The sequence below is a fragment of the Protobothrops mucrosquamatus genome, unplaced genomic scaffold (genome assembly GCF_001527695.2).
Source record: "Protobothrops mucrosquamatus isolate PMUCROS unplaced genomic scaffold, P.Mucros_1.0 scaffold1433, whole genome shotgun sequence".
Classification (NCBI taxonomy): Eukaryota; Metazoa; Chordata; class Lepidosauria; order Squamata; family Viperidae; genus Protobothrops; species Protobothrops mucrosquamatus.
In genome coordinates, this window is record NW_015387617.1 from 15,893 (window position 1) to 29,498 (window position 13,606).

Genomic DNA, 13,606 nt, shown 5'->3' on the forward strand with positions numbered 1-13,606 from the left:
TTTTTTTTTAATCCAGAAAGACCGAGGTTGAACTACTATGGGAATTCCAGAATGCAAGGGGAAAACATACAGCCCGCGTTAACTTTTGCTGCATTTCTGTTTTTTTAAATTTAGTACATTGACTTTTAATAGTGCTGTATTGCAGACTCTAGTGAAAAATGAACAAAAGATTCAGACGCATCCTAAATGCAGCATTCTAATACTGAGCTATACTTAACAGAATAACATCGTTTGAAGGTGCTTTTGACACGAATAAAGAATCTGCACTGTTAGGTCCTGCTCAAAGAGAAGGTAGCAGCTGTAGCAGAATAAAAGAATAACAGAGTTGGAAGGGACCTTGGAGGTCTTCTAGCCCACCCCTCTACTCAAGCAGGAGACCCTATACCCGTGGTGGCGAACCTGTGGCACGCGTGCCACAGGTGGCACACAGAGCCCTCTCTGTGGCATGCGTGCCATCACCCCAGTCCTAGGCCTTCAGCTGGGTTTTATAAAACCTTTTCACTTTAGGCCTCCGCCGCCGTGTGCAAAAAAAAAAGGTTCAATCAATTAATTTCAACTCGCAGGAAAAAAAAATCTCGCCAAGTTGGAATTGATTGAACTTTTTAGTCCCACCCAGTCTGCCGTTACCATCGCAGCCACGCCCACCCAATGGGCCACACCCACCCAATGGGCCACGCCCACCCGGCACCCGACGATACATAAGTGGGTTTTGGGTTACAGTTTGGGCACTCGGTCTCTAAAAGGTTCGCCATCACTGCCCTATACCATTTCAGGCAAATCTTTGTCCAATCTCTTCTTTAAAAAACCTCCATTGTTGGAGCACTTCTAGAGGCAGGTTGTTCCATTAATTAATTGTTCTCACTGTCAGGAAATTCCTCCTTAGTTCTAGGTTGCTTCTCTCCTTGCTTAGTTTCCACCTATTGCTTCTTGTCCTGCCTTCAGGTTCTTTGGAGAACAGGTTGACCCCCTCTTCTTTGGGGCAGCCCCTGAGATATTGGGACACTGCTATCGGTGTTCTCCAATCAAGAATCAAGAATTAGTTCTCCATTAGTTTTCTGCGTGTCAAGAAAAGCTTCCGCCTGTTGAATAGCGGCATGTTTCAGAAATCTTGTTAGAGACAAATGAACAAACACACGGTTCCAGATGAAAATTTGCTTAAGAAAATCCACTGCTGGGCGCTTTTGTCCCAAACGATCCTGAGAGTCACGCTTGGATTTCTTTCAGCTCTGAAAAAATTAATAGTCGAGGGCACTGCCGATGAAAAGAGGAATTTAACTTGAAAACAGGCTCCATTCTATTTTGACTGCGCATTAAACAATATTCACACCTAAGCGGTATTTTCATCTCTCTCATAAAAAACCTCCCGTTCAGCTTTTATTCAGTCTCAAAATCCAATTTGATTCTTGTGTGCATAAAGCCTCTCTATTATCTTTGATCACAGATTATAGATTGACATTTCTGGGGTGGTTTTTTTTTTCCGCCAGCTGTTATCGTACCTATGATCGCTCCCGTATTACCAAACGCTTGCAGCAATAAATGCCAGCTGTGCAGATTGTGGTGGATATATGAGAATGCCATTTGCCCAGCGTTACGTACACTGTGTCTTTTGTGTGGGCTTGAGAGAAAAAAACGGGGGTATGAACTTTTACCTTCAGTATAGCAGGAAAAATACTCTCTGTTTGCTACCTCTCTACTGGTGTCAGTTAAAAAGATAGCAAACATAATTCCTTGTGTTGCTGAAGTTCATTTACTAGGGCAGGGGTGTCAAACTCAATTTCATTGAGGGCCGCATCAGCATTGCGGGTGCAGGTGGGTGGGTGGCCAGGGTGGGTGCGGCCTACTGGGTGGGCGTGGATGGAGTAGGTGTGGCCTACTGGGTGGGCGTGGCCAGCTCTACATCGTTCGCATCAAGGGTGCCTGTGGGGGCCTGGGCAGGAGTGGGGCAGATTTGAGGGTCTCTGGCAGAAGGGGGTGGGACCGGGGCAAGCGCCAAGGCATGGTCCATTTCTTCATTCCTCACAAAGGGTGACGCCTCCCCAGCATGCACCCAGGGGGCAGGGCCGACATGGCAGGGGCTGGTTCCTCGCTGTTTCTAGACGGCCTTGTGGAGCTAAGACTGAATACAGTTCAGCATAGATGGCCACCACAAAATTGTACATTGGCTCCCGGCCGGCCTGGGCCAGGGTCAAGGCAGCGGGGGCCGTTCCCTCACTGTTTCCAGGATGGCTTCGCGGGCCACATGAAACCACTTCGCGGGCCGCATCCGGCCCCCCGGGCCTTGTGTTTGACATGTCTGGACTAGGGGGATTCATTTCTCCGAACAGCCAACTCTAATTTCGTCAGAGTGGCCATCAACTTTGCACAAAAAAAGATAGATATCAAAAAAGCTTTGGGAACTACGGTGCCAGATTGGCCGAAATTACATTAAAAAATGGGGCGACCTGGGGAATCAAGGTAGGATTCTGATAGGGAGAAGAGCAGAAAGGTCCCAGACATCAGCTGCTAGCTTTCCGAAGAGAAGTGAAATGGAAAACCAGACTGGAAAAGGAACAAATCTGAATATCTTAGAATACAGGTAGTCCTCAACTTAACGGCCACGAGAGTGCCCAAAATGTCCACTGTTAAGCAAGACCGTTGTTCAGTGAGCTTTGCCCCGTTTTACGACCTTTCTGGCCACAGTTGTTAAGTGAATCAGTGCAGCTGTTAAGTTAGTAAGGAGGTTGTTAAGTGATTGTAGCTTTGTCAGAAAGTTACAAAAGAGGATCACATGACCCTGGGACACTGTGACTGTCATAAGTATGAGTCGGTTGCCAAGCCCCTGAATTTCGATCACGTGACCACGGGGACGCTGTGACAACCGTAAGCGTGAAAAATGGTCATAAATGACTTTTTCCGGCGCCGCTGTAATTTGAGCAGTCACTAAAAGAACTGTTGTAAGGCGAGGACTACCTGTACTCAGGGCAGAGTGGGCTCCGGATAAGAATAGCTTTATCTAACAACCTTTTCGTCACAAAGCTCAACCTTTAGCTGCAAGTTATGGAAATATTTTGCTTTTTTTTTTTTTTTTTTTGGCATGGTACAACCTGAAAACTAGTACCGGTAGAAGGCGGGGGGAGCAGGTTGGAGAGTAGGAATGGCATGGTCTCCTAAAGATGGCTTTTTGGTACAAAGTAGATGGGAGAAATGTAATGGGAGAGGCTGAAAGGGATTGGTTCTTTCTTTCCTGCTGTGTTTTTAATAGGTGCATGTTTGGCTAAATCGGTTGGACTTATCCTTCTCATTATATGAAGGTAAAATCAGCGGTGACACTGGTTGAGCTCCTGCTCTGATGTCCAATTTTTTAAAAAAGTGATAGCTGTCAGTGTTTGCTTATGGACCAAGTGGGATTCTGACTGGCGTTGAATGAAGGGGAAAACACAGAGAAGCATTTATCACACTGAACAAGTGATCCTTCCTTCCTTCCTTCCTTCCTTCCTTCCTTCCTTCCTTCCTTCCTTCCTTCCTTCCTTCCTTCTTTCCTTCCTTTCTTCCTTCTTTCCTTCCTTCCTCCCTCCCTCCCTTCTTCCCTTCTTCCTTCCTCACTCCCTCTCCTTCCCTTCCTCCGTTCCTCCCTCACTATCCTTCTTACCTCCCTCCCTCCTTCCCTTCGTCCCTCACTATCCTTCCTTCCCTCGCTTCCTCCTTCCTTCCTCCCTCGCTCCTTCCCTTCCTCCCTCCTTACCCTTCCTTCCTCACTCCCTCTCTCCTTCCCTTCCTCCCTCACTATCCTTCTTCCCTCCCTCACCTTCTTCCCTCACTATCCTTCCTTCCCTCGCTTCCTCCTCCCTCCCTCCCTTCCTCACTTCCCTCCCTCCTTCCTTTCCTTCGTCCTTCCTCACTCCCTCTCTCCTTCCCTTCCTCCGTTCCTCCCTAACTATCCTTCTTCCCTCCCTTCCTCCCTCCCTCACTATCCTTCCTTCCCTCGCTTCCTCCTTCCTTCCTCCCTCGCTCCTTCCCTTCCCTCGCTCCTTCCCTCCCCTCCCTCCCTTCTCCATAGTGCTAGGTTTAAAAAAGTGGTTATGGAATGGAAAGAGTGAATTATGGAAATGGAAAGAGTGAATTATCTTGGCTGATGATGATGTCACAATACTAACCTGTAGATTCTTTTGCCTCTAATGGATCTTGGTGGATTCTACTGGTAGAATGGTGTCCTTTTCCAATCCTGGTTCTACTCTATTACAATGCATAGCTGAGATTAGGCTACAGCGGGTTATTTCGCACGCAGTGTATTAATATCTAAAAGAGAAGAACGGCCAAGAAATCCAAGCTGCTGGATAAGCAGAGTTGGCCACCTCCGGCATCTGCTGCCAGAGACCATCGTCTTACTTTATCTGGTGAAAGGACCGGCAGTAGGAATAATATCAACAACCGGCTAGCATAATTCCTTGAAAGGGGAATCACTAAAGTCCACGATAGGGGCTTTTATCTCTACCCACTGAGATGAGCAGACTTCGTGTAAAAAGAGGCTTATTTGGTACAAGTTCCCTGCCTGAGAAGGGGAATAAACCTGGTTCTCAACCATGGAAGCAACCTGTCAGGTTAGTTTTCTCAACATAGGGTATAATGGGAGAAGATGTTTTAGAACAAGGATCTCCAAGCTTGGCGACTGTAAGACTTGTGGACTTCAACTCTCAGAATTCCTCAGCCAGCTTCTGAGAGTTGAAGTCCGCAAGTCTTACAGTTGCCGAGTTTGGAGACCCCTGCTCTAGAAAGAGCAAAGATATATCGGGGCCAAAGTTCTCTGGATTAAGTAACCAGATATCTCAAGGAAAAACCTTGAGTAAGACTTAAGTAAAAGTAAAAGTAAAACCTTAAGTAAGTAAAAAAAAGTAAGACTTGACGCAATAGCCTCATCCTTGTGTTTCCTCTCCATCAATAATTTTAGTGCCATTTGACAAAGGCAGTGACATAACTTGCCTTCTCCGGGGCTGTCTTAATCCTCTGTTAAAGTCAGTGGTTGTGACCCTTATCGCACAACCACAGGTTCCTGAAAACAGAAGTTGTCCTAGGAAGATAGCAGGCAGTGCTTTCTAGAATAGAAGGTGCCCACTTAGTCCTGATATATGGAGAGGGCCTGTTTGAGGGCTTCCCCTTCTTTACAAAATCTGTGGGGTGTGAACCAGACAACAAGCCTTCCAGTGCTGGCCCCCATGTTTGGGGTACTCTCCTCCCAATTCCTGAGCCAGCCATGCTGAGGGGAAAGGGAGAGGTTTCCATGCTGAGCCATGCTGGCTCAGGAATTCTGGGAGTTGAAGTCCACCAGTCATAAAAGAGCCAAGGTTGCCTATCCCTGAGCTAGTCCATTGGTCTATTGCTCTCACCATTAGGAAATTTCTCCTTCGTTCGCACCAAACCAACAAATGGAAAACTGAGACATGGAAAGAAGCCAACACTGATGCTTTTAAAAAGAAAGAAATGAAATAAAAAGCCTTCCATTGTCAGGTTCTCCCATCTGTGCATTTTAATGTGACGCCGCAGAATCCAAACCGTATAAAATCTGAAAATAAATGCCTCATAGATTGTCAAATTATTCTAACATCCCATAACTTTGAAACTTCCCAAACTATTGTTCGTGAGTTCTCCAGTGTTTTAATCTTTGTAAGCTGCCTAGAGTCACCGGTGTGAGATGGGTAGCTATATTAAAAAAAAAAAAGTAGGAAGATTATTGCCTGCATATTTTTTTTTCTAAATCTCCTCCGAGAAATAAAATGGTTTAATCTTGGTTTTCTTTTAATGAAAACTGTAATTCAGCAAAGCAGCTGGAAAAAAATCCCTGAGAGATCTAGGCTACACCGTGTATTCCTATTTGGAACAAAGGAGAGCCCTTCTCTTATCCCCATTAGAGACCCTCACCTAAATCCAAATGTTTTTGCTGAGCCCGTTGCAACAGATATTTAAAAGATTAAATGTTCTAAAACATTTGGGCAAATGAATGCATGGATGAATAAATAGGAAAAAGGAACAAACTGAAATGAAGGTATATTTTGCAAGGGCTCAACAGAAATATGGAAGCCCACCACAGATTTTTGCTGTCATGCAGCAATTATCTAAATTATTGCAGATCACTTAGGGTACCTGTAACTTTGTGAAGAATTTGTTAATCTTTCTTTCTTTCTTTCTTTTGGAGGCAAGTTGTCCCACTGCTTAATTGTTCTGTCAGGAAATTTCTCCTCAGTGGGACAACTTGCCTCCAAAAGTTGTGGGTGCTCCATCACTGGAGGCTTTTAAGAAGAGACTGGACAGCCACTTGTCTGGAACGGTATAGGGCAGGGGTAGCCAACCCTGGCTCTTTTATGACTCATGGACTTCAATTCCCAGAATTCCTGAGCCAGCCACGCTGAGGGGAAAGGGAGAGGTTGCCATGCTGAGCCATGCTGGCTCAGGAATTCTGGGAGTTGAAGTCCACGAGTCATGAGGGGGCCATAGTTCCCCCATGCTGGCTCAGGAATTCTGGGAATTGAAGTCCACAAGTCATGAAGAGGCTATAGTTCCCCCATGTTGTCTCAGGAATTCTGGGAGTTGAAGTCCCCAAGTCATGAAAGGGCCATAGTTCCCCCATGCTGGCTCAGGAATTCTGGGAGTTGAAGTCCACAAGTCATAAAAGAGCCCAGGTTGCCTACCGCTGGTCTGGTTCAACACTCATCTGCGTTGTCCTTTCCATTTTTTGTCCCATTTTTTCTCACAGAAGTAAGAATGTCTAAGCCCTTGGAACTGGAAAAGATGCGTCTGGAGCTGCAAGAAGACCACACAGGTAAGTTGGTTTGATGGGAAGGCTAAGAATGTATCTTGCAGAGTCTGGTTGAAATGAGAACGGACCTCTCCCTGCATTCGCTGCGGCGGTGGCCTCTTTGAAGCTCATTCATTTCCTTTCTCCTTTTAAATTTAAGAAGGTATTAAAAATACAGCATGCAAGTGAACGAATAAATAAAGAAGATTCCTGCAGGATCACCCTCCCTTCTTCCGTGGGAGAGCCTTAATAGAAAAATCAGTCTTGAACCAAGAAATTGGCTTTTTTATATATATATACATAATTTTTCCCCAGTCATCTTCAAGATATAAAGGAGCCATCAGGCCTAATAAATAGTGTTAATATACTCCTGAGACAACTCAGTGCTACTATATTGCATTAGCCAGGTTTGGCCATGAATCAGGATTCGTATCCGACGCAGTGGGCGAAGGGAAACAAGAGAAAACGATGAAGAATGGGAGAAGGACTCTTCGGTGCACTGAAAACCAAAGCAGTGGGGGGAAAAAAACTATTAAAAGTTACTGTTCTGGGAAGGATAAGGAACTAAGCAAAGGAGAATGGACCAAGTAGAAGCAACAGGCAATGTTTAGTATAAAATATTGTTATTCCGAAGAAAGGGCAAGCAAAGAACACGCTGGCTTGATAACATCAAAACTGGTCCGAAGTTGAACCTCCAACAATTGAAAGAAGCTATTCTTGACAGGGGAGCATGGAGAGCACATGCCTATAAAGCCACCAATACTTAAATGGTTAAAAACAAGCCAACCAGCTAATTGTTATTCATTGGTTTGGGTGCCCCTTCAGCCATTGAAGCTGTGATGAAAAATCTACCTCTGGGCCACCATCACCAAATAAATAAAATAAAATAAAAATAATAAAATGAGGGGCTGCCACAAAGAAGAGGGGGGTCAAACTATTTTCCAAAGCACCTGAAGGCAGGACAAGAAACGATGGATGGAAACTAATCAAGGAGAGAAGCAACCTGCAATTAAGGAGAAACTTCCTAAAAATGAGGACAATTAACCAGTGGAACAGCTTGCCTTCTGACTTTGTGAATGCTCCATCACTGGAGGTTTTTAAGAAGAGACTGGACGGCCACTTGTCTGAAATGGTATAGGGTTTCCTGCCTGAGCAGGGAGTTGGACTAGAAGACCTCCAAGATCCCTTCCAGCTCTATTCTGATTGAAGTAAATAAGGCAGTTCTGCTCCCTTGGGCAGTCCCAATTTCACATATTGATATAACACTGCAATATTGTAGACACATCTTCACCAAAAATGGAATTCTCCCAATCACTGTAAGCAGCAGAGGGAGGCGCACGATCTATAAAGAGATGTGAGAAAAAAAACAAATGGATCAGCTTCTGAGGATCTCTTATTGGGAGACGGGTGGATTGTTCAGATCAGGCTGGGGATTCTTGAGGGTCCCTATTTTAGTATGGACCCCGTGTGATGAATTTAACTTTTTTGCTTCTAGATACAGAAAGAAATGGACCTGACACAAACCATCAGGTGAGAATCTTTGGGCAGAAGCCGTGGGATTAAGGAAGTATTTCTATCTTGAGGTGGGCCACAGATTGTCCGTGCTGATGTTGCATCGTGTTCTTCCTTCTAGACTCAGCAGAGCAAATCTTCCCCGTTCTCCCCATCCCCAACCATCACGGGCACCAAGGTAAGTCCCACCTTTTCTCTGCCTACCTGCAAATCCACTAGGTCAGGGATAGGCAACCTTGGCTCTTTTATGACTCGTGGACTTCAACTCCCAGAATTCCTGAGCCAGCTGTGCTGAGGGAAAAGGGAGAGGTTTCCAAGCTGAGCCATGCTGGCTCAGGAATTCTGGGAGTTGAAGTCCACGAGTCATAAAAGAGCCCAGGTTGCCTACCCCTGCACTAGGTGATGTCATTTCTTCTCAGAATTCCCAATGCTTCTCAACCTTGAGTACTTTCACACGGGTGGACTCCAACTCCCAGAATTCCTCACCAGCATTTATGGCTGGGGAATTCTGGGAGTTGAAGTCCACATCACTTAAGGTGGCCAAGGCTGAGAAACATTGCTCTAAAGGCATCTGGCATTCAGACTGGCTTGGACTGACTTGGGGTCAGAAGCTGTGTTGAGGTGGGCTTTAACTTCAGTCCAGGACCAAGGAAAATGGTGGATTCTTGGGGACGAGATAATAGGAGTGGTCACCTTTTGTTCTGGGGAATTCTGGGAGTTGGGGTGCACCCATCTTCAAGTTGCCATGGTTGAGAAGCACTGGTCTAGGCCAGGGGTAGGCAACCTTGGCTCTTTTATGACTCGTGGACTTCAACTCCCAGAATTCCTGAGCCAGCATGGCTCAGCCTGGAAACCTCTCCCTTTCTCCTCAGCATGGCTGGCTCAGGAATTCTGGGAGTTGAAGTCCACGAGTCATAAAAGAGCCAAGGTTGCTTACCCCGGTCTAGGCTAATGCTTTAAAACTGTAACTGTGCACTAAATGTTTATGAAAGAAAATCTTTATGAGCAAACATCATATTTGTCAATTATTATATACATAATCTTTTAAAGTCTTGGAGGTATGATGAAAAGGGAGGTCGTAGCCCATAATTCAGCACCCCAGTTTTTAAATTGCCTGTCTAGGGTCTGTTAAGCTTTGAAATGAGACAAAAACCTTTGAAGCTTGCTTGAATGATGCTATGACAAAACTATAATCTCTCTTTCTCTCTCTCTGTGTGTGTGTGTGTTTGTGTGTGTGTGTTTAACTGGATTAATCACTTGCATTTTGATTAACTGATTGCACAGAAAAAATTTGCATATTGTCCAAACCACAATCTGTTCCCTTTTTTTTTCTCTCTTTTTTTGTGACATAGAATTAGGTAACTTCAACAGCTCAGCTCTTAACGTAATTTTAAAAGTTGCATTTTCTGCAATATTGTCAATAATTCTGGTCTGGCCCTTCAGGCTGCTCCCCTGGAAATCCTGAAACTCCCCCTCCCAACAAGGGCCAGAGCTGGACATTGTAGGTCAAAAATCACGCTTACAAAGAAAAGACCCCAATGGGAAGCGCGCTGCGCTTTTGTTATCAGCTTGATAGGAACCTGTGAATCAAGGTTTGGTTTAAGGGGGGGAATTCCCAGCGCCCCAACCCTGGCAGCAAAACAGGAAGCCAAGTAACGATAAATCATCTTGCACTGGTCAGTGGGCGGGATGTGAATGTAGTGTACTGCGTTGTTTCTCCTCCCTACAAAGAACCCCCTACTAAATTTCCGCAGGGTTGCAGAGATTTAAGTTGGAGGGTTTGGATCCCCTTGCTTGGAATTCCTCAAGTTGAAGGGCACAGGATTTGGGCTGAAATTCAGAGTCTCCGCTGAATCGCCCTCTTTTTTCGCCCTGCTGGGACAGAGGGCTGAATCCATCCAGTGCAGAGGTAGGCAACCTTGGCTCTTTTATGACTCGTGGACTTCAACTCCCAGAATTCCTGAGCCAGCCACGCTGATGGGAAAGGAAGAGGTTTCCAAGCTGAGCCATGCTGGCTCAGGAATTCTGGGAGTTGAAGTCCACGAGTCATAAAAGAGCCAAGGTTGCCTATCCCTGACCTAGATGATAGATAGACAGACAGACAGACAGACAGACAGACAGACAGACAGACAGACAGACAGACAGACAGACAGACAGACAGACAGACAGACAGACCTAGATCGGGGTAGGCAACCTTGGCTCTTTTATGACTCGTGGACTTCAACTCCCAGAATTCCTGAGCCAGCCATGCTGAGGAGAAAGGGAGAGGTTTCCAAGCTGAGCCATGCAGGCTCAGGAATTCTGGGAGTTGAAGTCCACGAGTCATGAAGGGGCCACGGTTGCCTACCCCTATACTAGACTCTGATATACCTTCAGCACACATGTCTGAAATAATAATAATAATAATAATAATAATGATGATGATGATGATGATGATGATGATGATGATGGAGTGGGGTTTGCAGAGTGGTGGAGGAAAAGGGGAGGAGGACTGTGGGGTCCTTGGTGCTCTCTGAGCTTGGTGGTTTGTTTGCAGATGTCTCATGATCCGACCGGGTAACGTCATGTCACGCTAAGTCCTCTGGTGGACTTCAACTCCCAGAATTCCTGAGCCAGCATGGCTCAACATGGAAACCTCTCTTTCCCCTCAGCATGGCTGGCTCAGGAATTCTGGGAGTTGAAGTCCACGAGTCATAAAAGAGCCAAGGCTGCCTATCCCTGATCCAGTGCAAGATCCTTCTGACAGCTACCCCATTTCCTTTCTTGAGCCTGGGTTCTAGACTGAGACATAACTATTCACTTCAGATTAGGTTTTTTTAAAACAAAATACAAAAAAAGAGCCATCTGTCCTTCTAATAACGGAGTTTGGGCCCAGGAAGAAAACAGTAGGGTCAGAAAGATGTATGTTTATGTGGAGTTGGAAAGCAAAATTGCCTTTATAGGTAGTCCTTGGCTTTACAACCACAGCTGAACCTCAAATTTATGTTTCTAAGTGCAACATTTGTGAAGCAATTTTTACCCCATTTTTTGACCTTTCTTGCCATAGTTCTTAAGTGAATCACTGCAGTTGTTAAGTTAGCAACACAGTTGTTAAGTGAATCTGGCTTCCCCATTGACTGTGCTTGTCACAAGGTCCTAAAATGTGAGGACGTGACCTCGGGACACGGTGACCGTCATAAATAGGAGTCAGTTGCCAGGCATCTGAATTTTAATCCCATGACCGTGGCGGAGGCTGCAACGGTCGTAAGTGTGAAAACGGTCGTGTCACTTTTTCCAGTGCCATTGTAACTGTTGTAAGCTGAGGACTGTCTATATTATGGTTGGTCCCGCGGTCAGCCAGATGTTTAGACTGGATTTGGCATTTTTATCTACCTACCAAGTCCTTCCCAAGGACATGGGATAGGCAGATGTGGATGGTTGATGGTGTTTTAAAGTCATCGCGGCAGGAGGTCAGCTGCCTTTTGCAATTGACCGACGGTGAATTGCGTCAATGCCGAGGGTGTTCAAGTGGTGCTCCAGATATTTTACAATTGCACGCAAAGTGGCCTACGAACTATTACTCTGTATGGGTAGTCTGCAGTTAGATTCGCAGTCTGGTGGTGGGAGCTCAACAATTCAGATAAAGAATAATAGTTAATTAATTAATAATTAATGGGATCGTTCGACTCAAGATTATTATTATTCCCTTCCAGATCAAAGCTGAAGACTCTGCAGAAATGCCTCCGGCTCCAGCGTCAGCCCCCGCCCCAGCCCCTCAAGCTCAGCAGCCACACCTACCCCAGGCTCAGCTCATGTTAGCAGGCAGCCAACTTGCTGGGGTAAGTGCAGCAGGCAGAACAATGCTGAAGCCTCTCGAATTATTTCTACCCCGAGTATCCAAGGTTGAGGAAAGTGGAGGTTGCAATCCACGCTGGCAAGTTCAAACATTCACTGTAGGGTTAGATCATACCATACGTGCAACCAGCCCTTTCTCCTAAAAGGAGAATGTCCATGCTGAGTATACTTCAATAGTTTATGGTTATCTACAGTAGACATTACTTAAATAGAAGTAATACAGTAGACATTACTTAAATAGAAGTAATACAGTACACATTACTTAAATAGAAGTAACCTCGTCGAAACGTCGCCAAGATACTCTCAATCTTACACGGGAAAAGACCCGAATACGCCAAGACCTGCATACCTGTACCCGTGAAAATCTACGAAAACAAATACTTAAATAGATGTTTATACAAGTACAATATCCTCGACTTACAGCCACAGTTGTTCCTGCAATTGTTCTGTTATTAAGTGAGACATTTGTTAAGGGAGTTTTGTCCTATTTTGCCCCATTTTTCTTGCCATAGCGGTTAAGTGGATCGCTGCAAGTTGGTAAGTTAGTAAAACGGATGTTAGTTGAATTGTGCTCCGCCGTTGACTTTTCTTGTCAGAAGGTCACAAAAGGGGATCACATGATCCCGGGACACTGCAACTGCCAAAAATACGAGCCAGTTGCCAAGTGTCTGAATTTTTGGACCACGAGACTGTGGGGATGCTGCAACGGTCATAAGTGTGAAAAATGGTCATCTGAATCACCTTTTTCAGTGCCGTTGTAACTGGTCACTAAACAAAGAGCAATAGCCCTTAGACTTATATACCGCTTCACAGTGCTCTACAGCCCTCTCTAAGCGGTTTACAGAGTCAGCCTGTTGCCCCCCAACAATCTGGGTCCTCATTTTGCCCACCTCGGAAGGATGGAAGGCTGAGTCCACCTTGAGCTGGTGAGAATCGAACTGCAGGCAGCCGGCAGTCAGCAGAAGTAGCCTGCAATGCTGCATTCTGACAAATGGCTGTAAGTCACGGACCGCTTGTAATCCCCAAAGACCTGGTCTGTATCGCACTGGGAGAGGTTGTCTGACCTACACAAGGAAGGGAAAGAAATGGATAGTTTTGGAGCCCTCCCCGTTCTCTTCAGTCGTGCTCTCGTGGGATGGATGGAGGCTGGGGAAGCAGATGGAGCTAACTCAGCCTCTGACCCCGAGGCTGCTGGAGAAGGAGATACAATTCCACCCTGCCTAGTGAAACTCGGCCGATGCTTCCCTCTTATTAGCAACCCTCCCCATCCCTCCTGTGCCTTTTCCAGCGGACAAGGGGGAATCCAACAGGTACACCTTTCCGTCAACCTCCACGCGTGACAATGAGCAACACCCCCCTCTTCTCCCCGTGTTGTGCGTGAGCTTCGTCTCTGTCCAAAGCAGAACTGCCTGGCTGTCTATCTGAGAAGGTTTCTGGCTCTTTGCTGAGAGCAGGGAATGTAGTTGACTAACTTGCTCCTTCCTTCCTTCCTTC

At 45.8% G+C, this 13,606-nt stretch overlaps 1 protein-coding gene across 1 annotated transcript in view; it reads left to right on the forward strand.

Moving 5' to 3' along the window:
• Positions 1-13,606, forward strand: part of POU2F2 (POU class 2 homeobox 2) — a 29,689-nt gene that overhangs the window by 2,383 nt on the left and 13,700 nt on the right. Inside the window, exons 2-6 of the mRNA XM_029285229.1 lie at positions 6,725-6,790; positions 8,262-8,296; positions 8,400-8,456; positions 11,971-12,096; positions 13,401-13,422. Of these exons, the coding sequence (XP_029141062.1) occupies positions 6,725-6,790; positions 8,262-8,296; positions 8,400-8,456; positions 11,971-12,096; positions 13,401-13,422 (306 nt within the window). The remainder of the gene's footprint in view (positions 1-6,724; positions 6,791-8,261; positions 8,297-8,399; positions 8,457-11,970; positions 12,097-13,400; positions 13,423-13,606) is intronic.